This window comes from Plasmodium falciparum, assembly GCF_000002765.6.
Source record: "Plasmodium falciparum 3D7 genome assembly, chromosome: 4".
NCBI classification, from domain to species: domain Eukaryota; phylum Apicomplexa; class Aconoidasida; order Haemosporida; family Plasmodiidae; genus Plasmodium; species Plasmodium falciparum.
The window spans coordinates 573,285-600,048 of record NC_004318.2 but is presented as its reverse complement, the minus strand read 5'-3'; the positions used below and the strand labels follow the sequence as shown (position 1 = coordinate 600,048).

Genomic DNA, 26,764 nt, shown 5'->3' with positions numbered 1-26,764 from the left:
ATATTGTAATAAATAAATTATACCTTACATATATATATACATTCACAAAAGTGTTATTATTCTTATTCTACCATATTATAATACTACTGTAATATACATACATACATACACCCACGTACGTACCAAAACACCACCAAACCATGTATGCCACGATATAAACCACGTATGCATGACATAATGTAGTGCACCAATAACGAAAATGGCGCCCACAAGTGGTGGTGGTGGTACGAAGGATGAAAGTGCCAAACATGCATTGGATAGCATAGGGAAAAGAGTACATGCCCAAGTACAAAATGAAGCTAAACAACGGAGTAATGGTGATTTGAAAGGATTGTTAACCAGTGCAACACTTTCTGGTGGGGAATCAGCATTCACCGAAAATCCATGCGAGCTTATAAAAGAAAAACGTGAGAAACTTCTTGGTGCTCGCGGTGAAAGGAATCCGTGCGGAAATGGAAGTGCAAGTGAAAAACGTTTTTCTGAAGTAAGTGGCGGTGAATGTGATGATAAGAAAATAGAAGGTAATGGTCGTAATAATGGTGGAGCCTGTGCTCCATATAGAAGGTTATCTCTATGTAACAAAAATTTTCAAAAAATCAATAATTATGATAGTAGTAAAGCTAAACATAATTTATTGGTAGATGTGTGTATGGCAGCAAATTACGAGGCACAGTCATTAATACCTTATCATGACCAATATGATGCAACATATCCTGGTTCTGATTTTTCAATGTGTACTATGTTGGCACGAAGTTTCGCAGATATAGGAGACATTATTCGCGGAAAAGATCTATATCGTGGAAAAAAAAAAAAAAAGCAAAATGGAAAAGAAACAGAAACAGAAAGAGATCAATTAGAAAGTAAGTTGAAAGAAATTTTCGGGGATATATATAATGAGTTGACGAATGGGAGGAATGGTGTAAAAGACCACTACCAAGATACTACAGATTATTTTCAATTAAGAGAAGATTGGTGGACAGCGAATAGGCACACCGTGTGGAAAGCCATCACGTGCGGCACACATGAGGGTGATACATATTTTAGGCCAACATGTAGTAATAGACAAGGTCCATCTCAAGCTCATCACTACTGCCGGTGTAACGGCGACAAGCCAGATGACGACAAGCCAAATACCGATCCCCCAACCTATTTCGATTATGTGCCACAATATTTGAGATGGTTCGAGGAATGGGCCGAAGACTTTTGTAGAAAAAAGAAAAAATATGTTGATATAGTTAAAAAATATTGTCGTGGAGTCTACAATGATGTACCAAGATATTGTAGTCGTAATGGCTACGATTGCGAACAAACTATATATAAAAAAGGTTACTTTGTTATAGATAAAGGTTGCATTAACTGCTTGTATGCATGTAATCCTTACGTTGAGTGGATAGAAAAACAAAAAGAACAATTTGACAAACAGAAAAAAAAATACACGGACGAAATAAACGAAGCATCACGTAGTAGTAGGAGACAAAAACGGGGTGCACGTAGTACTGGTAGTAGTAGTAATTATGATGGATATGAAAGTAAATTTTATAATATACTGAAAGACGACTATGGAACCGTTGATGATTTTTTAAAATTATTAAATAAAGAAAAATCATGCCAAGCTGTTAAAGACAATGACGGAGGAACAATTAATTTTACTGAAAAAAATGATGATAAAAATAATAATAATAAAGATAAAGGAACCTTTTATCGATCGGAATATTGCCAAGTATGTCCCGACTGTGGGGTCAAATATAATGGTAGTGGATGGGAAGAGAAAAAGAAAAATGATCAATGCAATATAAAACTTTATAAGCCTAAAAAGGACGCACCCCATACTCCTATTAAAATCCTTAAAAGTGGTGAAGGAAAAGAAGAAATAGAAAAAAAATTAGAGGCGTTTTGTGATAAAAAAGATGGTGGTAATAGTGATTCTTCTTTGTATGATCCATGGCAATGTTATCAATTTGACCAGCTTGAGAAAGATGAAAAAGAAGAGGGTGTGGATGACCGAAACTATGACAACGATGTAAGAACTGGAGGCGGATTATGTATATTGCCAAACCAAAAAAAAAATAAAGAAGAAGGTGCAAATACGTCTGAAAAGGACCATGATGAAATCCAAAAGACATTCAATCCTTTTTTTTACTATTGGGTGGCACATATGTTAAAAGATTCCATACATTGGAAAAAAAAACTTGAGAAATGTTTACAAAATGGTACGAAAACAAGATGTAGAAACAATGAGAAATGTAATAAAGAATGTGAATGCTTCCAAAGATGGGTTGAAAAAAAAAAAACCGAATGGGGGAAAATAAAAGACCATTTTAAAACGCAAAATATTGGAGATGAAACAAATTGTGATCCTATCGTAACTCTTGAAGGTGTTTTGAAATTACAATTTTTGAATGAAGATTCCACACAAGATAAACAAAATAGTCTGGATTCAGAGGAACTAAAACACCTAAAACACCTTAGCGAAATGTTGCAAGAAACATCTGGTGATGGTCTTACCTGTGGTGCCTCCGACAATGAAAAAGAAACTTTAATGGATAAATTGATCGAACATGAAGAAGGAATTGCCAAAGAATGCCTACGAAAACAGAATGAATGCGAAAAAAAAGCAAAACCCGAAGGTCGCTCCGACTCCCACGACGACCCACAACCACCTGATGACGCCGACAACGAAGACGACTTGGACGACGAAGACGACGAAGACGAAGAAGAGGAAGTCCAGGTGGAGGATAACACACAAGAGGAGGGGGAGCAGCCGGTGGTACCACAACAAGAGGAGGGGTCGTCGTCACCAACACCAGCACCAGCGGGACCAGACGTTTGCGACATCGTATCCCAACTATTCAGTGACCCAAGCCAATTTAGTGACGCTTGTACCCTCAAATATGTTACTGGTAAAAACTACGGCTGGAAATGTATACCAAGTGGTAACACGAGTGACACCACTGGCAGTGAGAGTGAAGCCACTGGTGCTCGTCAACGACGTGACACCGATAGTAGTGGTGACACCACTGGTGGTAAAGACGGAGCCACTGGTGGTTTGTGTATCCCACCAAGGAGACGACGATTATATGTTGGGGGGTTATCACAATGGGCAAGTCAGAGAACACAAGGTGAAACGTCGTCACAAAGTGGTGAAAACTTACTTGAAGCGTTCATCCAGTCTGCTGCAATAGAAACTTTTTTTTTATGGCATAAGTATAAAGCGGAAAACACGAAGACACAAGGTGTTGGAGCGGGAGGAGCGGACTTCCTCCCCGCCACATCATCAGTTGCAACTGCACTAGCACCAGGTGCAGTACCATCACGACCATCACTACAACTACTGAGCGGTGTAGGTGTACCTGGAGAACCTGGAATGGCACCTGGAGTAAAATCAATACCAGTACCACCACTCGGTGTAGGTGTTGGTGGAATACCTGGAGTTGGAGCACTAGGTGGAGGTGCACTAGGACCTGGAGGACCAGTTGGCCTCGATGGAGTACCCGGTCAAGCACAACCACTTACATTACTACGACCCGGTGTACTTGGCAATGGATTACAATCACCACAATCACGACTACGAACCCTGGACGGTCACTTTGCAGGTGGTGAAAGTGAGGATAAAACCCCTCAACAGTGGTTACAACAAGGTCATATACCCCCCGATTTTTTGAGACTTATGTTTTATACTTTAGCAGATTATAGAGATATATGCATAGGTGGTGACCGCGATATCGTGGGAGACACTATTGTTAGTAACACAGAGGGTAGTAGTAGCTCTAAAATAAAAATATCGGAGAAAATAAAAGAAATTTTAAATCATGACAACAAACAAGAACCTGCCCCCAAACCTAGTGTCGAAAAAACCACACCAACAGAATGGTGGAGTCAAAACGGTCAACATATCTGGAATGGAATGATATGTGCCTTAACCTATACAGATAGTGGTGGTAGTATAACGGAGGATAAGGATGTGCGAGACAAACTTATTGACAAAGACACCGGGAAACCCCAAAAAAACGGCGACAACGACTACACCTATGAAAAGGTGGAACTTAAAGATGATGAAAGTGGCCCCAAAGGCAACGACACCATCCAACCCGCCACGTTAAAAGATTTTGTGGAAATACCTACATATTTTCGTTGGTTACATGAGTGGGGAAGCGACTTTTGTGGTAAAAGGGCGCGGATGTTGAAAGATGTGAAGGATAATTGTCGTAATATTGACAAAGCAGGTCACCATTATTGTAGTGGGGATGGTTATGACTGTACACGAGACGTTATTGAACGTAATGATAAATTTGTGGATTTAAATTGTTTAGGTTGTTATAAACAATGTAGAAAATATAAAAAATGGATAGATATAAAATTCGTAGAATATCATAACCAAGAAAAGAAATATAAAGATGAATATGGAAAATTAACAAAAGATAAATCTAGTGATGATAAAAAATTAGAAGGTTATAAATGTGCTGAAAATTTTTTGAAAGAATTGAAACATTGCAAACCTAGTGAAGATAATAATGATCAAGATAATAAAATAAATTTTGATAAACCTGAAAAGACATTTAATCCTTCAAAGTATTGTAAAGCGTGTCCTGTTTATGGTGTTAAGTATATAGGGGGAAATTATATCCCTAATGAGGAAAAGGATTATAAGTCCAAAAAAGGTAGAGTAAAAAAGGAAAACGATACGATTCCTAAGAATATTGAAGTGCTCGTGTTAGGTCGCAAAGGAGAAGAAAAGGACAAGGATAAGCATCTTCATGATGCTTGTAAGAATACAGGTCTTTTTGAGGTTGCCAGATATGAACAATGGAATTGCCAAAAGAAGAAGGGAATAGATCAGTGTAAAATAACAAAATTTGCGAATGATATAGATTTTGATAAAGATATTGTGTTTAATGAATTCTTTCAACGATGGTTAAGATATTTTGTACAAGATTATAATAAATTGAAAGACAAGATTAATCCATGTACAAAAAAGGAAACTGAAAAGGAAAAGGAAAAATCATATAAATGTACTCAAGGGTGTAATGATAAATGTGAATGTGTGAAAGAATGGTTAAGTAAAAAGAAACAAGAATGGACTCAAATAAAAACTCTTTATAAACAATATTCAAAAATTTCTGATCAGGAGATTGCTTTTAGGGTTAAAAGTTATTTTGTTGATCAGGGACTCTTTGACAACGATTATAAGAAAGCCCAAGAAGTGGTTGAAAAACCATGTGACAAAGAAAAATTATGGGGATGTACTGGTGACAATCTTAAGGAGGGTGAGGATCCAGGAAAATGTCATATGGGCGATTTTATAACAAATTTAATTTCTAAACTTCAAAAAAAAATTGACGACTGCAATAAGAACCAGGCCCAAAATAGTGTCGAAACCCAACCGAGTGATGAAAACACAGCACAGTGTCAAGATACCCACCCTGATGATGAAGAGGACTTACTCCTTGAAGAAAATGAAAACCAAGTGGCGCAACCGAACATTTGTCCAAATCAAGTGGAAGATAAAAAAATAGAGGAAGAAGTAGAAAAGTGTGAAACAGCACAAACAACAGCAGAAGAAACGGCAGCAGCAGGTGGTGAGAGACAAACCCCCCCAGCACCGGCCCCTGCGGCGCCTCCATCACCACCAAGACCTCTACCAAAACCAAAACCACCAAAACCCGACTTACCACCCGCATTAAAAAATGCCATGTTATCTTCGACGATCATGTGGAGTGTGGGTATTGGTTTTGCTGCGTTCACATATTTTTTTCTAAAGGTAAATGGAATTATATATGTGGATGTGTTTTTTTTATATGTATTTGTGGGGTATGTTTGGATATATATATATGTATATGTGTTTTATGGATATGTATTTGTGATTATGTTTGGATATATATTTGTGTATATGTATGTGTTTTATATATATTTTATATATATATATTTATATTAAAAAAGAAAAAAAGAAAAAAGAAATATAAAAACAAATTTATTAAAATAAAAAAAAAAAAAAAAAAAAAGAAAAAGATTTTAAAAATAATAAAAATTATAATAAAAATATAAATTTTGATAAAATAAAAAATAAAAAATATTATCAAAAAGAAATTAAAAAAAAATTTTATATAAAAAAAAAATGATTATAAAAAAAATTTATTAGAAATAAAATAAAAACAAATTTATTAAATAAAAACAAAAGAAGAAAAAAAAACATTAAAAAAAAAATATATATATATATCATAAAATAAAAAGAAAAGGGAAAAAATGTTAAAAAAAAAATATATATCATAAAATAAAAAAAAATTAAAAAAATGTTAAAAAAAAATATATATATCATAAAATAAAAAAAAAATAAAAAAATTTATTTAAATAAAAAAAAATTAAAAAAATTTAATGAAATAAAAAAAAATAAAAAATTTTAATTAAATAAAAAAAAATAAAAAAATTAAATACATGCACATTTACACATACATATATATATTATATATTTATACCCATAACTACATACACATTTACACATATATATATATATACCCATAACTACGTACACATATACACATACATATATATATATACCCATAACTACATACACATTTACACATACATATATATATATATACCCATAACTACATACATACATACATAAATATATACCTAAATACATATATATACCTACACATATATGTTCATTTTTTTTTTTAGAAAAAAACCAAAGCATCTGTTGGAAATTTATTCCAAATACTACAAATACCCAAAGGTGATTATGATATACCTACATTGAAATCAAGCAATCGTTATATCCCCTATGCAAGTGATCGATATAAAGGAAAAACATATATTTATATGGAAGGAGATAGTAGTGGTGATGAAAAATATGCATTTATGTCTGATACTACTGATGTAACTTCCTCAGAAAGTGAGTATGAAGAACTGGATGTTAATGATATATATGTACCAGGTAGTCCTAAATATAAAACGTTGATAGAAGTGGTACTTGAACCTAGTGGTAACAACACACCAACTAGTGACATACCTAGTGATAATACACCCACACCACAACCCATTACTGATGATGAATGGAATCAATTGAAACATGATTTTATATCTAATATGTTACAAAATACACAAAATACGGAACCAAATATTTTACATGATAATGTGGATAATAATACCCATCCTACCATGTCACGTCATAATATGGACCAAAAACCTTTTATTATGTCCATACATGATAGAAATTTATTTAGTGGAGAAGAATACAATTATGATATGTTTAATAGTGGGAATAATCCAATAAACATTAGTGATTCAACAAATAGTATGGATAGTCTAACAAGTAACAACCATAGTCCATATAATGATAAAAATGATTTATATAGTGGTATCGACCTAATCAACGACGCACTAAGTGGTAATCATATTGATATATATGATGAAATGCTCAAACGAAAAGAAAATGAATTATTCGGGACGCAACATCATCCAAAAAATATAACGTCTAACCGTGTCGTTACCCAAACAAGTAGTGACGACCCCATCCACAACCAACTAAATTTGTTCCATACATGGTTAGATAGACATAGAGACATGTGCGAAAAGTTGAAAAATGATAATGAGCGGTTAGCCAAATTAAAAGAAGAGTGGGAAAATGAGACACATAGTGGTGACATAAATAGTGGTATACCTAGTGGTAACCATGTGTTGAATACTGATGTTTCCATACAAATACATATGGATAATCCTAAACCTATAAATGAATTTACTAATATGGATACAAGCCCCGACAAATCTACTATGGATACAATAATTGATGATCTGGAAAAATATAACGAACCCTACTACTATGATTTTTATGAATATGATATCTATTATGATGTAAATGATGATGATAAAACATCTATGGACAACAACAATAACCTTGTAAATAAGAATAACCCTGTAGATAGTAACAGTTCCACCTATAACCACCACAACCCTGCAGACATTAACAAAACTTTTGTGGATATAAACAATCATAACCAACACCCTATAGAAAAACCTACCAAAATACAAATTGAAATGAATTCAAATAATCGCGAAGTGGACGAACAGCAATATCCTATAGCGGATATATGGAATATATGAAATTATGGATGTATGTTTGATTTTTATTTTTTTATGTGGAGTTTATATTTTTTATTTGTAGAGTTTATTTGTGGAATATATTTTTTTTAATTGTTGATTTTATTTGTGGAATATATTTTTTTTATTTGTTGATTTTATTTTTTATTTGCATATTTTTATGTATTTTTTTTTTTTTTTTTTTTGTATTTAATTTTTAGTGTTATAAATTATATTATATTTTTAATACATATATATATAACATGATTATATTGTGTTGTATATTATGTTATATTATATTTTTTAATATGATGGTCTTATTATATATAGTCGTATGTATATGTATAGTGTTACATACATATATGTAGTGTTATATATATATATATATATTTTAATGACCATAGTAGTTAATATTATTTAGATTAAAAGTATAAAATATTAAAAAGATAAAAATATAATATAATAAAATAATATTTTATTATTTGTTATTAATACTACTATTAGTATTATTATAAGTATTAATAGTAGTATAACTATTAGTTTTATTAGTGATAATATTAATATTAAAATTTAATATTGTTCTTTTTTATTTTTTACTTTTTATGATATTTAACAAAAAAAAAAAAAAAAAAAAAAAAAAAACAACAAGAAGTATAATCGATAGATCGAACCTATTTATAAAAATACGTATTGATTATATTTATATATAAATGAGGACCTATCGAAACAAATAGACAGACAAACATACATATGTAGATCATATATTAAAAAAACATATATATATAAATGAATATATACAATATAAGAATACTTATCAAAACAAACATATGTATTAAAAATTATATTTTTTATAAAATTACTTGTGATATTAAAATACATATGTTAGAAAAATATATATCATATTGAAAAAAAAAAATAATAAAAATACATATATTAATATTTCTTTGAAAATACAGATACATGTTTGTCGCTTATCTATCCAAAAACAGATATATATGTAGTACATGTTCTAGATATTTTAATAATAAATAAGAAACAAAATATTGTTATTATTATAATTATTATTTTGTTTTGATTTTTTATGGTTTTATTTAAGGTTTTTTATTTGATACTTTTATGTTATATTTTAATATTTTTCTAATTTTTTTCTATAGAAATCTATTATAAAAAAAAAACTAATATATATATGTATTAAAAATATATATATATATATATAATAAATCATATTATATTATATTATATTATATTATATTATATTATATTATATTATATTATATTATATTATATTATATTATATTTACTGTATTTTTAATTTGGACTTAATTAAAATTTATATTGTTACTTTATATGTACTAATTAAACATATACACAAAAAAAAAAAAAATTATGAGAACGTTTATTTTAACCGTTATAGATATATCATATAGACATATAACTACAATTTTTGTTTTGATTATATATTATAAGAATAAATTTAAATTAAACAAAGTAATAATTTTAAATTGAAATTATATAAATGCAGAATAATAAATTTATTAGGTAATTTATTTTTAATTTGTGTTAAATATAAATAAATATAATAAAAGTGTACTTACACTTACATATAAAGATTAAAATTTATATATAATTCATGTTCTTTTAAATATTCTATAAAAATAACTGTTTTCTTTCTAAATATAAATTATATATCATTATAAATATTAAAGAAATATATATATATATATATATATATTTGGGTAGTATTAAAATATAGACACAAAAATGTAAAAAGCATGTTATTTTATAATATAGGTTACGTTACCATTTCTCATATATTAAATATTAAAACAAATTAATGGTGTGGTAATATTTTATATTATATTAACACATACCGATTTAAAGAACAAATTTATATTAATCATCATGCATATGCACATGATATTATGTTGAACATTAATTATATAAAAACATAATTATTTAATAAAATAGTTAAAACAAAAAAAAAAAAAAAAAAAATATTATAGACATACATAATAAGTAAGTTAACCAATAAAGTGTGTAATATAACTTTTTTAATGTAAAATTATAATTTATGATATATTATATATAAATATATTACAGAAATAATAAAAATGATATAATCAATTGTTTTACATTTTATGGTATATTTCTTTAATACTTATTGTACAATATAATAATGACAACTATAATATATATATATATATATATATATATGTATATTACACCATACTAATATGATTATAATTATAATAAATAATTGATTTCTATATTTAACATATAACTATATAAAATGCATTTATTATTTAGTACACATTATTTTCTTATAATCATATAACCTAAAATATGTTGAATCTAAAGAGTTTAAAAGTATCGTCAAATATAGATCAGTTTAAATAATGAAAAAAACAAAAATTAATTTATAGAATATAAATATATATAATATGAATTCATATATTTTATGTTATATTATATCATAGACACATAAATAAATTATATAGAAACATAAATAATAAAAAATTAAAAAAAACATAATAATAAAAGCAAAATTTAATCTAACCATATTTGTAGAAAAAAGTATGATATATTTTTTTCTATATTAAAAAATCAAAAAAATTATTAATATCGGCTAAAACATAATTTCTATATATGTGCATACTATCAAAATATATTACCATAATAAGTATAATTTAATGTTGTATAAATTTTTATTCTTATTATTGAGTTGTTTTACCTGGTAGTCGCATATTAAATTTTATTATATTCTAACATATCTTTAATACACACTTAAAAAAGTACTTAACTACATGAATTGTTAAAATTTGTTTTTCTCTTTTTGTTTATTATATTATCATGACATAATATTATATATACGTTTGTATAATTTTATGCATATTAAATTAAATTGATATATGGAATGATACTTTTTCTAATTACCTTCTGTAAATAACAAATCATCTCAAATAAAACTTAAATACACTTATATGTATATATACATTGTATATCCATATAAAGGTTCATACCTTTTAGTATTAAAACATTATTATGTATGAAATGTTATATGGTCATAGATTTATAAAAAATATATATATACATCAAAATTTAATAAATTACTATTTATATTTTGTTAAAGTATTATTTAAGTCAATATATTTATATTTCAACTTTCTTAAATAAAAAAAAAAAAAAATACATATATATATAACAATTTATTTATTTAATTAAAATAATTATTCACTTTGTATATAGCATATATGTTTTAATAAATACAATTATAATTTCTTATTTTTTTTCATTTATTATTTTGAAAAATATACAAATTATAGAATATATAAAATAATATAAAGATAAATTTATATAAAATAAAAATATATTTAAAGTATTATAATATTTAATATATAAAATTGTATAAAAAAATTGCGCCACCCCCCTCCGGGTAACTCAGCAGCTCGATTTGCAACTTTTCTTATGAAATTGTTGGCAAGCGGAGTCGAACCAACGTTCTCACAAGGAAAAGTTACCTACCTAACGACTGGGCTACTGAGGCAGCTTAATAATAGTACTAGCATAAAAGTAATATTAAAATGGTATATGCGCACATAATATATATATATATTTACCCTTGTATGTACATATATAAAATATATCATAATATAAATATAAATTTTTTGAAAATAAAAGTACGAATTTTATATTTAAATTTAATGAAAAAAAAATATATTTTAAATATTTATATATATATATATTCATGTTCATTTTTAAATTTATTTGGAGAATAAAATTATAATATGAAAAAAATATATATATATTAATTTGAAATATATATTATTATATTTTTTCGCTTTTGTTTTTTTAATATATTCATATATATATATATTTTATTTTATATATATTTTCTTAAACACAAATTATGTTATATTATCATCTGGAAATTTATCATATTTATTACCAAAAAATTTTGTTAAATATTTTTTTTTTTAAATATTAATGGTATGAATATTTTATATAAATGAACTATAACATATATATATATTAAATTTATAGTTTTCTCTTTTATATTCATATATATGTATATATATATATATATATAATAATTTTTTTTTATGGTATTTTTAATGTAATAATATATAGTTTGAAGAATAAAAATTACTATCAAATAAACCTTCATAATAAAAAAATAATGAACATATTATAGATTCAGACATATATATATATATATATATATATTTTTCGCAGTGTAAAAATTAAAACTTATAAGAAGGATATATACTATGAAAAATGTGTAGTCATGAAATTATTTCCTATACCTAAAAAAAAATTACAAATAAACTAATATATTCAGACATATATCATATGATTAAATAATATGTTCTGTTTATTGTTCGAAACCTAAAAAATATTATGAAACAATTTTAATATTTGATCAAATTATATATGCGTATAAATATATAAATATATATATATATTTTTAATTATTATTCTTAATATATATATCATGTAAAATATGGATTCAAATTTTCTAATACAATTTTTATAAAAAGTATAGACAAACCAGACCAAATTCATTTATTATATGATTTAGGAAGATTTCATCCTTTTTTATAATACAGCTTTCAACGTTTCATACAAAATCTTTTTCCTTTTTTTTGTACATTAAGATTGAGAAATAAATAAATATATATATATATTATATAAATTAAGAAATGGATATTCAAAGTCATAAAATAAATGCATAAAAGGAATATATATAATTAGAAATTATTATATATATATATATATAGCATAACATATGTTACCATCTCATATATTATAATATATCATATTTATGTTGGTACATTATACATGAATTTCATGTATATTGGACGAAAAATATCGATATATATAATTATTTGTATATTTATGTATGTTGGATTAGTTTAGTATGTACTTGCATTTCTTTATTTATATATGTATTTTGAGTGTAACCAAGGGTATATCGTTATAAAGATTGTTCAGTGTATGTTGGTATGTGAATGCATGCATATAAGTCTATCTGATTTTTGGTATATATATCTATGTTCATATAGATATGTTTTAGGGATGAGGTTTATGTATTTGTGTGGATATATATATACAAAATACATAATCAATAATATACCTTTCATAAGAATAGTAAATATACAATATATATAAAAATAAAATAAAAACATAATAATATCTATAGTTATTATAACATCCTTTTTTTCAATTTTATTTATTTATTTTTTTTTTGTTATCTCTATATTACAAATATATATAGAAATATTACTGTTTGGAGTATAAATAAATTTATTCTAAATATATGTATGTATATTAACTGTTTATTATATATATATATATATATATATATATATATGTATATGGTATATGTATTGTATTTGAATTATGTGTGCATCCTATATGTATATTATATGCATTCTCTCTAGAAATATTTTCAATATATATATGTATTGTAAATAAATGTATAAGTATTTTGTATTATTAAAGTTTACATTATTTTTTTACATATGTTAATATATATTTTCATATATAATTTAACCATATTAGTAATATATAAGTATTGAAATATATATATTTATATAATTGTATTATATTTGTAAAATGTTTTTGATAATTTCATCATTATTAAAGTAGAGAAAATGTACATTTTATTAACACAATATATTTGAATATATATATAGTTATACCATTATATATATATATAATTTTTCATTTTAATGTGTTTTTTATATTATAAAAACCAAATAAAGGAAATATATAAAAAACATAAATTATATAAAATGAAGTATGTATACAAAATAGATGAAATATATAAAAAAAAAAGCATAATTTTTTTTTTTTATTAATATAATAGTCCTTTTTTTATGTTATTTTATTTTTTCTATTTTTTTTTTTTTTTTTTCTTTTGATGTTGTACATATATATCATATAATAATTATATATTATAATATTTTATAAACTATATTATATAACAACAAAAATTAATATTTATAATATACTACTTTCAATATGATAAAATACTAAATAAATATATATCTATATTATATATGTATTTATGTTCAGAGATATATGGTAGATAATACAGATAGAAAGGTAATATTTCCTTTTTCTTATCTATCATATAGGAAATAAAAATATATAAATAATTTAATAAGAAATAGATAAATGATTATAGATTAATATAAATGTAATATATATATATGGTCTGCGATTATAATTCTTATATTTTTGTTATATATATATTTTTTTTCTATTTTAAATAATATATATAGGATTATATAAATAAAAATCTACATTAAATATAACATGTTCTCTTTCATAGTTTTTAACAGAATGTTTTAATTTATTATGCTATATTTAAATTTTAAAAAAAATATATATATATATAATAATTATATTAATGTAAAATATTATTAAAAAAATATATATGTATATATATATGTCCGTATATATGTTGTTATATTGCTATTAATATAACTAAATTATATTGTACAAAATAATTATATATTATAGTAACTGAATTAAATAATATATATATAAGTGAAAAATATTAGTATGAAATATTATAATATTATCATGTATTATTAAAATTATAATAATATAGTTAATAGTAATGATGTATAATATTCATATTCCCACATTGTCATATATTTATAATATATATAAATTAAAATATATATATATATTCTTCAAATATCTACATAAATATATATGTATAACATGCATGTATTATTTTATACAACACATCGATTACATTTTAGCGTTTTTTTCCATCACATATAATACGACTAAGAAACAAAATAACATCACAACAAACATAGTGACTACCATTACATGATATTACCACATAATATAAAGTATTAAATAATATTATTGCATGTTAGTGATAACTACTATATCATATACAACACTACTAACTATCACTACATAGTAACAGTAGTAGTCACAATCACGGCATCATGGTAATATAAATTTTGTTGTTTTTGCTGTTATATTTTGATGATAATGATGTTTTTTTTTTGTTATAGATTATGATAACAAGCTTTATGAATCGCATATTAGAGTAATAATGTGCATGCATGACAATGGTATTATATACTAACAGTGTATGAAAGAGAATGTATGTATAACAATGTAAATGTATATGTATATATGTATGTGTATGTATATAGGTATATGTATATATGTATATGTATGTGTATATGCATATGTATATATGTATATGTTTATGTATGTGTGCGTACATTTATGACATCATGTAGTCACGAACGATAAACAAAAAAACAAAAATGGGTCCCCCGTCGACTGCGCCTGACTATAGTAGTGCCAAACATGCATTGGATAGCATAGGGAAAAGAGTACATGCCCAAGTACAAAATGAAGCTAAACAACGGAGTAATGGTGATTTGAAAGGATTGTTAACCAGTGCAACACTTTCTGGTGGGGAATCAGCATTCACCGAAAATCCATGCGAGCTTATAAAAGATAAAGGTGATGAACTTCTTGGTGATAGCGGTGAAAGGCATCCGTGCGGAAATGGAAGTGCAAGTGAAAAACGTTTTTCTGAAGTAAGTGGCGGTGAATGTGATGATAAGAAAATAGAAGGTAATGGTCGTAATAATGGTGGAGCCTGTGCTCCATATAGACGATTATTTCTATGTAACAAAAATATGGAAAAAATGGGCAGAACGTCGACAACGAAGCATGATTTGTTGTTAGATGTGTGTATGGCAGCAAATTACGAGGCACAGTCATTAATACGTTATCATGACCAATATGATGCAACATATCCTGGTTCTGATTTTTCAATGTGTACTATGTTGGCACGAAGTTTCGCAGATATAGGAGACATTATTCGCGGAAAAGATCTATATCTTGGAAAAAAAAAAAAAAAAAAAACAGAAACAGAAAGAGATCAATTAGAAAGTAAGTTGAAAAAAATTTTCGGGGATATATATAATGAGTTGACGAATGGGAGGAATGGTGTAAAAGACCACTACCAAGATGATAATGGCGGAAATTATTTTCAATTACGAGAAGATTGGTGGACGGCGAATCGCGCCACAGTATGGAAAGCCATCACATGTAAGGCGGACACTGGTAATGCATATTTTAGGCCAACATGTAGTAATAGACAAGGTCCATCTCAAGCTCATCACTACTGCCGGTGTAACGGCGACAAGCCAGATGACGACAAGCCAAATACCGATCCCCCAACCTATTTCGATTATGTGCCACAATATTTGAGATGGTTCGAGGAATGGGCCGAAGATTTTTGTAGAAAAAAAAAAATATATGTTGGAATAGTTAAAACATATTGTCGTGAAAAATATAAAAGTGGTAATGAACCAAGATATTGTAGCCGTAATGGCTACGATTGCACGAAAACTAAACGAGCTATTGGTAAGTACCGTATGGGTAATCAATGCATTAGCTGTTTGTATGCATGTAATCCTTACGTTGATTGGATAAATAACCAAAAAGAACAATTTGACAAACAGAAAAAAAAATACACGGACGAAATAAACGAAGCATCACGTAGTAGTAGGAGACAAAAACGGGGTGCACGTAGTACTGGTAGTAGTAGTAATTATGATGGATATGAAAGTAAATTTTATAATATACTGAAAGACGACTATGGAACCGTTGATGATTTTTTAAAATTATTAAATAAAGAAAAATCATGCCAAGCTGTTAAAGACAATGACGGAGGAACAATTAATTTTACTGAAAAAAATGATGATAAAAATAATAATAATAAAGATAAAGGAACATTTTATCGATCGGAATATTGCCAAGTATGTCCCGACTGTGGGGTCAAATATAATGGTAGTGGATGGGAAGAGAAAAAGAAAAATGATCAATGCAATATAAAACTTTATAAGCCTAAAAAGGACGCACCCCATACTCCTATTAAAATCCTTAAAAGTGGTGAAGGAAAAGAAGAAATAGAAAAAAAATTAGAGGCGTTTTGTGATAAAAAAGATGGTGGTAATAGTGATTCTTCTTTGTATGATCCATGGCAATGTTATCAATTTGACCAGCTTGAGAAAGATGAAAAAGAAGAGGGTGTGGATGACCGAAACTATGACAACGATGTAAGAACTGGAGGCGGATTATGTATATTGCAAAAGAAGAACGGCGAAGAAAATGGGAAAAAGCAAAAGACATACAATGATTTTTTTAATTTTTGGGTGGCACATATGTTGAAGGATTCCATACATTGGAAAAAAAAACTTGAGAAATGTTTACAAAATGGTACGAAAACAAGATGTAGAAACAATGAGAAATGTAATAAAGAATGTGAATGCTTCCAAAGATGGGTTGAAAAAAAAAAAACCGAATGGGGGAAAATAAAAGACCATTTTAAAACGCAAAATATTGGAGATGAAACAAATTGTGATCCTATCGTAACTCTTGAAGGTGTTTTGAAATTACAATTTTTGAATGAAGATTCCACACAAGATAAACAAAATAGTCTGGATTCAGAGGAACTAAAACACCTAAAACACCTTAGCGAAATGTTGCAAGAAACATCTGGTGATGGTCTTACCTGTGGTGCCTCCGACAATGAAAAAGAAACTTTAATGGATAAATTGATCGAACATGAAGAAGGAATTGCCAAAGAATGCCTACGAAAACAGAATGAATGCGAAAAAAAAGCAAAACCCGAAGGTCGCTCCGACTCCCACGACGACCCACAACCACCTGATGACGCCGACAACGAAGACGACTTGGACGACGAAGACGACGAAGACGAAGAAGAGGAAGTCCAGGTGGAGGATAACACACAAGAGGAGGGGGAGCAGCCGGTGGTACCACAACAAGAGGAGGGGTCGTCGTCACCAACACCAGCACCAGCGGGACCAGACGTTTGCGACATCGTATCCCAACTATTCAGTGACCCAAGCCAATTTAGTGACGCTTGTACCCTCAAATATGTTACTGGTAAAAACTACGGCTGGAAATGTATACCAAGTGGTAACACGAGTGACACCACTGGCAGTGAGAGTGAAGCCACTGGTGCTCGTCAACGACGTGACACCGATAGTAGTGGTGACACCACTGGTGGTAAAGACGGAGCCACTGGTGGTTTGTGTATCCCACCAAGGAGACGACGATTATATGTTGGGGGGTTATCACAATGGGCAAGTCAGAGAACACAAGGTGAAACGTCGTCACAAAGTGGTGAAAACTTACTTGAAGCGTTCATCCAGTCTGCTGCAATAGAAACTTTTTTTTTATGGCATAAGTATAAAGCGGAAAACACGAAGACACAAGGTGTTGGAGCGGGAGGAGCGGACTTCCTCCCCGCCACATCATCAGTTGCAACTGCACTAGCACCAGGTGCAGTACCATCACGACCATCACTACAACTACTGAGCGGTGTAGGTGTACCTGGAGAACCTGGAATGGCACCTGGAGTAAAATCAATACCAGTACCACCACTCGGTGTAGGTGTTGGTGGAATACCTGGAGTTGGAGCACTAGGTGGAGGTGCACTAGGACCTGGAGGACCAGTTGGCCTCGATGGAGTACCCGGTCAAGCACAACCACTTACATTACTACGACCCGGTGTACTTGGCAATGGATTACAATCACCACAATCACGACTACGAACCCTGGACGGTCACTTTGCAGGTGGTGAAAGTGAGGATAAAACCCCTCAACAGTGGTTACAACAAGGTCATATACCCCCCGATTTTTTGAGACTTATGTTTTATACTTTAGCAGATTATAGAGATATATGCATAGGTGGTGACCGCGATATCGTGGGAGACACTATTGTTAGTAACACAGAGGGTAGTAGTAGCTCTAAAATAAAAATATCGGAGAAAATAAAAGAAATTTTAAATCATGACAACAAACAAGAACCTGCCCCCAAACCTAGTGTCGAAAAAACCACACCAACAGAATGGTGGAGTCAAAACGGTCAACATATCTGGAATGGAATGATATGTGCCTTAACCTATACAGATAGTGGTGGTAGTATAACGGAGGATAAGGATGTGCGAGACAAACTTATTGACAAAGACACCGGGAAACCCCAAAAAAACGGCGACAACGACTACACCTATGAAAAGGTGGAACTTAAAGATGATGAAAGTGGCCCCAAAGGCAACGACACCATCCAACCCGCCACGTTAAAAGATTTTGTGGAAATACCTACATATTTTCGTTGGTTACATGAGTGGGGAAGCGACTTTTGTGGTAAAAGGGCGCGGATGTTGAAAGATGTGAAGGATAATTGTCGTAATATTGACAAAGCAGGTCACCATTATTGTAGTGGGGATGGTTATGACTGTACACGAGACGTTATTGAACGTAATGATAAATTTGTGGATTTAAATTGTTTAGGTTGTTATAAACAATGTAGAAAATATAAAAAATGGATAGATATAAAATTCGTAGAATATCATAACCAAGAAAAGAAATATAAAGATGAATATGGAAAATTAACAAAAGATAAATCTAGTGATGATAAAAAATTAGAAGGTTATAAATGTGCTGAAAATTTTTTGAAAGAATTGAAACATTGCAAACCTAGTGAAGATAATAATGATCAAGATAATAAAATAAATTTTGATAAACCTGAAAAGACATTTAATCCTTCAAAGTATTGTAAAGCGTGTCCTGTTTATGGTGTTAAGTATATAGGGGGAAATTATATCCCTAATGAGGAAAAGGATTATAAGTCCAAAAAAGGTAGAGTAAAAAAGGAAAACGATACGATTCCTAAGAATATTGAAGTGCTCGTGTTAGGTCGCAAAGGAGAAGAAAAGGACAAGGATAAGCATCTTCATGATGCTTGTAAGAATACAGGTCTTTTTGAGGTTGCCAGATATGAACAATGGAATTGCCAAAAGAAGAAGGGAATAGATCAGTGTAAAATAACAAAATTTGCGAATGATATAGATTTTGATAAAGATATTGTGTTTAATGAATTCTTTCAACGATGGTTAAGATATTTTGTACAAGATTATAATAAATTGAAAGACAAGATTAATCCATGTACAAAAAAGGAAACTGAAAAGGAAAAGGAAAAATCATATAAATGTACTCAAGGGTGTAATGATAAATGTGAATGTGTGAAAGAATGGTTAAGTAAAAAGAAACAAGAATGGACTCAAATAAAAACTCTTTATAAACAATATTCAAAAATTTCTGATCAGGAGATTGCTTTTAGGGTTAAAAGTTATTTTGTTGATCAGGGACTCTTTGACAACGATTATAAGAAAGCCCAAGAAGTGGTTGAAAAACCATGTGACAAAGAAAAATTATGGGGATGTACTGGTGACAATCTTAAGGAGGGTGAGGATCCAGGAAAATGTCATATGGGCGATTTTATAACAAATTTAATTTCTAAACTTCAAAAAAAAATTGACGACTGCAATAAGAACCAGGCCCAAAATAGTGTCGAAACCCAACCGAGTGATGAAAACACAGCACAGTGTCAAGATACCCACCCTGATGATGAAGAGGACTTACTCCTTGAAGAAAATGAAAACCAAGTGGCGCAACCGAACATTTGTCCAAATCAAGTGGAAGATAAAAAAATAGAGGAAGAAGTAGAAAAGTGTGAAACAGCACAAACAACAGCAGAAGAAACGGCAGCAGCAGGTGGTGAGAGACAAACCCCCCCAGCACCGGCCCCTGCGGCGCCTCCATCACCACCAAGACCTCTACCAAAACCAAAACCACCAAAACCCGACTTACCACCCGCATTAAAAAATGCCATGTTATCTTCGACGATCATGTGGAGTGTGGGTATTGGTTTTGCTGCGTTCACATATTTTTTTCTAAAGGTAAATGGAATTATATATGTGGATGTGTTTTTTTTATATGTATTTGTGGGGTATGTTTGGATATATATATATGTATATGTGTTTTATGGATATGTATTTGTGATTATGTTTGGATATATATTTGTGTATATGTATGTGTTTTATATATATTTTATATATATATATTTATATTAAAAAAGAAAAAAAGAAAAAAGAAATATAAAAACAAATTTATTAAAATAAAAAAAAAAAAAAAAAAAAAGAAAAAGATTTTAAAAATAATAAAAATTATAATAAAAATATAAATTTTGATAAAATAAAAAATAAAAAATATTATCAAAAAGAAATTAAAAAAAAATTTTATATAAAAAAAAAATGATTATAAAAAAAATTTATTAGAAATAAAATAAAAACAAATTTATTAAATAAAAACAAAAGAAGAAAAAAAAACATTAAAAAAAAAATATATATATATATCATAAAATAAAAAGAAAAGGGAAAAAATGTTAAAAAAAAAATATATATCATAAAATAAAAAAAAATTAAAAAAATGTTAAAAAAAAATATATATATCATAAAATAAAAAAAAAATAAAAAAATTTATTTAAATAAAAAAAAATTAAAAAAATTTAATGAAATAAAAAAAAATAAAAAATTTTAATTAAATAAAAAAAAATAAAAAAATTAAATACATGCACATTTACACATACATATATATATTATATATTTATACCCATAACTACATACACATTTACACATATATATATATATACCCATAACTACGTACACATATACACATACATATATATATATACCCATAACTACATACACATTTACACATACATATATATATATATACCCATAACTACATACATACATACATAAATATATACCTAAATACATATATATACCTACACATATATGTTCATTTTTTTTTTTAGAAAAAAACCAAAGCATCTGTTGGAAATTTATTCCAAATACTACAAATACCCAAAGGTGATTATGATATACCTACATTGAAATCAAGCAATCGTTATATCCCCTATGCAAGTGATCGATATAAAGGAAAAACATATATTTATATGGAAGGAGATAGTAGTGGTGATGAAAAATATGCATTTATGTCTGATACTACTGATGTAACTTCCTCAGAAAGTGAGTATGAAGAACTGGATGTTAATGATATATATGTACCAGGTAGTCCTAAATATAAAACGTTGATAGAAGTGGTACTTGAACCTAGTGGTAACAACACACCAACTAGTGACATACCTAGTGATAATACACCCACACCACAACCCATTACTGATGATGAATGGAATCAATTGAAACATGATTTTATATCTAATATGTTACAAAATACACAAAATACGGAACCAAATATTTTACATGATAATGTGGATAATAATACCCATCCTACCATGTCACGTCATAATATGGACCAAAAACCTTTTATTATGTCCATACATGATAGAAATTTATTTAGTGGAGAAGAATACAATTATGATATGTTTAATAGTGGGAATAATCCAATAAACATTAGTGATTCAACAAATAGTATGGATAGTCTAACAAGTAACAACCATAGTCCATATAATGATAAAAATGATTTATATAGTGGTATCGACCTAATCAACGACGCACTAAGTGGTAATCATATTGATATATATGATGAAATGCTCAAACGAAAAGAAAATGAATTATTCGGGACGCAACATCATCCAAAAAATATAACGTCTAACCGTGTCGTTACCCAAACAAGTAGTGACGACCCCATCCACAACCAACTAAATTTGTTCCATACATGGTTAGATAGACATAGAGACATGTGCGAAAAGTTGAAAAATGATAATGAGCGGTTAGCCAAATTAAAAGAAGAGTGGGAAAATGAGACACATAGTGGTGACATAAATAGTGGTATACCTAGTGGTAACCATGTGTTGAATACTGATGTTTCCATACAAATACATATGGATAATCCTAAACCTATAAATGAATTTACTAATATGGATACAAGCCCCGACAAATCTACTATGGATACAATAATTGATGATCTGGAAAAATATAACGAACCCTACTACTATGATTTTTATGAATATGATATCTATTATGATGTAAATGATGATGATAAAACATCTATGGACAACAACAATAACCTTGTAAATAAGAATAACCCTGTAGATAGTAACAGTTCCACCTATAACCACCACAACCCTGCAGACATTAACAAAACTTTTGTGGATATAAACAATCATAACCAACACCCTATAGAAAAACCTACCAAAATACAAATTGAAATGAATTCAAATAATCGCGAAGTGGACGAACAGCAATATCCTATAGCGGATATATGGAATATATGAAATTATGGATGTATGTTTGATTTTTATTTTTTTATGTGGAGTTTATATTTTTTATTTGTAGAGTTTATTTGTGGAATATATTTTTTTTAATTGTTGATTTTATTTGTGGAATATATTTTTTTTATTTGTTGATTTTATTTTTTATTTGCATATTTTTATGTATTTTTTTTTTTTTTTTTTTTGTATTTAATTTTTAGTGTTATAAATTATATTATATTTTTAATACATATATATATAACATGATTATATTGTGTTGTATATTATGTTATATTATATTTTTTAATATGATGGTCTTATTATATATAGTCGTATGTATATGTATAGTGTTACATACATATATGTAGTGTTATATATATATATATATATTTTAATGACCATAGTAGTTAATATTATTTAGATTAAAAGTATAAAATATTAAAAAGATAAAAATATAATATAATAAAATAATATTTTATTATTTGTTATTAATACTACTATTAGTATTATTATAAGTATTAATAGTAGTATAACTATTAGTTTTATTAGTGATAATATTAATATTAAAATTTAATATTGTTCTTTTTTATTTTTTACTTTTTATGATATTTAACAAAAAAAAAAAAAAAAAAAAAAAAAAAACAACAAGAAGTATAATCGATAGATCGAACCTATTTATAAAAATACGTATTGATTATATTTATATATAAATGAGGACCTATCGAAACAAATAGACAGACAAACATACATATGTAGATCATATATTAAAAAAACATATATATATAAATGAATATATACAATATAAGAATACTTATCAAAACAAACATATGTATTAAAAATTATATTTTTTATAAAATTACTTGTGATATTAAAATACATATGTTAGAAAAATATATATCATATTGAAAAAAAAAAATAATAAAAATACATATATTAATATTTCTTTGAAAATACAGATACATGTTTGTCGCTTATCTATCCAAAAACAGATATATATGTAGTACATGTTCTAGATATTTTAATAATAAATAAGAAACAAAATATTGTTATTATTATAATTATTATTTTGTTTTGATTTTTTATGGTTTTATTTAAGGTTTTTTATTTGATACTTTTATGTTATATTTTAATATTTTTCTAATTTTTTTCTATAGAAATCTATTATAAAAAAAAAACTAATATATATATGTATTAAAAATATATATATATATATATAATAAATCATATTATATTATATTATATTATATTATATTATATTATATTATATTATATTATATTATATTATATTATATTATATTTACTGTATTTTTAATTTGGACTTAATTAAAATTTATATTGTTACTTTATATGTACTAATTAAACATATACACAAAAAAAAAAAAAATTATGAGAACGTTTATTTTAACCGTTATAGATATATCATATAGACATATAACTACAATTTTTGTTTTGATTATATATTATAAGAATAAATTTAAATTAAACAAAGTAATAATTTTAAATTGAAATTATATAAATGCAGAATAATAAATTTATTAGGTAATTTATTTTTAATTTGTGTTAAATATAAATAAATATAATAAAAGTGTACTTACACTTACATATAAAGATTAAAATTTATATATAATTCATGTTCTTTTAAATATTCTATAAAAATAACTGTTTTCTTTCTAAATATAAATTATATATCATTATAAATATTAAAGAAATATATATATATATATATATATATTTGGGTAGTATTAAAATATAGACACAAAAATGTAAAAAGCATGTTATTTTATAATATAGGTTACGTTACCATTTCTCATATATTAAATATTAAAACAAATTAATGGTGTGGTAATATTTTATATTATATTAACACATACCGATTTAAAGAACAAATTTATATTAATCATCATGCATATGCACATGATATTATGTTGAACATTAATTATATAAAAACATAATTATTTAATAAAATAGTTAAAACAAAAAAAAAAAAAAAAAAAATATTATAGACATACATAATAAGTAAGTTAACCAATAAAGTGTGTAATATAACTTTTTTAATGTAAAATTATAATTTATGATATATTATATATAAATATATTACAGAAATAATAAAAATGATATAATCAATTGTTTTACATTTTATGGTATATTTCTTTAATACTTATTGTACAATATAATAATGACAACTATAATATATATATATATATATATATATATGTATATTACACCATACTAATATGATTATAATTATAATAAATAATTGATTTCTATATTTAACATATAACTATATAAAATGCATTTATTATTTAGTACACATTATTTTCTTATAATCATATAACCTAAAATATGTTGAATCTAAAGAGTTTAAAAGTATCGTCAAATATAGATCAGTTTAAATAATGAAAAAAACAAAAATTAATTTATAGAATATAAATATATATAATATGAATTCATATATTTTATGTTATATTATATCATAGACACATAAATAAATTATATAGAAACATAAATAATAAAAAATTAAAAAAAACATAATAATAAAAGCAAAATTTAATCTAACCATATTTGTAGAAAAAAGTATGATATATTTTTTTCTATATTAAAAAATCAAAAAAATTATTAATATCGGCTAAAACATAATTTCTATATATGTGCATACTATCAAAATATATTACCATAATAAGTATAATTTAATGTTGTATAAATTTTTATTCTTATTATTGAGTTGTTTTACCTGGTAGTCGCATATTAAATTTTATTATATTCTAACATATCTTTAATACACACTTAAAAAAGTACTTAACTACATGAATTGTTAAAATTTGTTTTTCTCTTTTTGTTTATTATATTATCATGACATAATATTATATATACGTTTGTATAATTTTATGCATATTAAATTAAATTGATATATGGAATGATACTTTTTCTAATTACCTTCTGTAAATAACAAATCATCTCAAATAAAACTTAAATACACTTATATGTATATATACATTGTATATCCATATAAAGGTTCATACCTTTTAGTATTAAAACATTATTATGTATGAAATGTTATATGGTCATAGATTTATAAAAAATATATATATACATCAAAATTTAATAAATTACTATTTATATTTTGTTAAAGTATTATTTAAGTCAATATATTTATATTTCAACTTTCTTAAATAAAAAAAAAAAAAAATACATATATATATAACAATTTATTTATTTAATTAAAATAATTATTCACTTTGTATATAGCATATATGTTTTAATAAATACAATTATAATTTCTTATTTTTTTTCATTTATTATTTTGAAAAATATACAAATTATAGAATATATAAAATAATATAAAGATAAATTTATATAAAATAAAAATATATTTAAAGTATTATAATATTTAATATATAAAATTGTATAAAAAAATTGCGCCACCCCCCTCCGGGTAACTCAGCAGCTCGATTTGCAACTTTTCTTATGAAATTGTTGGCAAGCGGAGTCGAACCAACGTTCTCACAAGGAAAAGTTACCTACCTAACGACTGGGCTACTGAGGCAGCTT

The 26,764-nt window shown here is 26.6% G+C and overlaps 2 protein-coding genes and 2 non-coding genes across 4 annotated transcripts; 2 read left to right on the top strand and 2 right to left on the bottom strand.

The window, feature by feature from the left end:
* Positions 1–199: 199 nt before the first annotated feature.
* Positions 200–8,100, top strand: PF3D7_0413100 (erythrocyte membrane protein 1, PfEMP1; the record flags this gene model as incomplete). The annotated part of the gene is made up of 2 exons (XM_001351403.1): positions 200–5,758; positions 6,679–8,100. 2 exons carry the CDS (start codon positions 200–202, stop codon positions 8,098–8,100), a joined length of 6,981 nt encoding a protein of 2,326 aa, XP_001351439.1.
* Positions 8,101–11,490: 3,390 nt separating this feature from the next.
* Positions 11,491–11,625, bottom strand: PF3D7_0413000. The gene has a single exon (XR_002966607.1). It is a non-coding gene; the product is annotated as a Plasmodium RNA of unknown function RUF6 (non-coding RNA).
* Positions 11,626–15,380: 3,755 nt separating this feature from the next.
* PF3D7_0412900 (erythrocyte membrane protein 1, PfEMP1) lies at positions 15,381–23,239 on the top strand (the record flags this gene model as incomplete). The annotated part of the gene is made up of 2 exons (XM_001351402.1): positions 15,381–20,897; positions 21,818–23,239. 2 exons carry the CDS (start codon positions 15,381–15,383, stop codon positions 23,237–23,239), a joined length of 6,939 nt encoding a protein of 2,312 aa, XP_001351438.1.
* Positions 23,240–26,629: 3,390 nt separating this feature from the next.
* Positions 26,630–26,764, bottom strand: PF3D7_0412800. Its single transcript, XR_002966606.1, has one exon. It is a non-coding gene; the product is annotated as a Plasmodium RNA of unknown function RUF6 (non-coding RNA).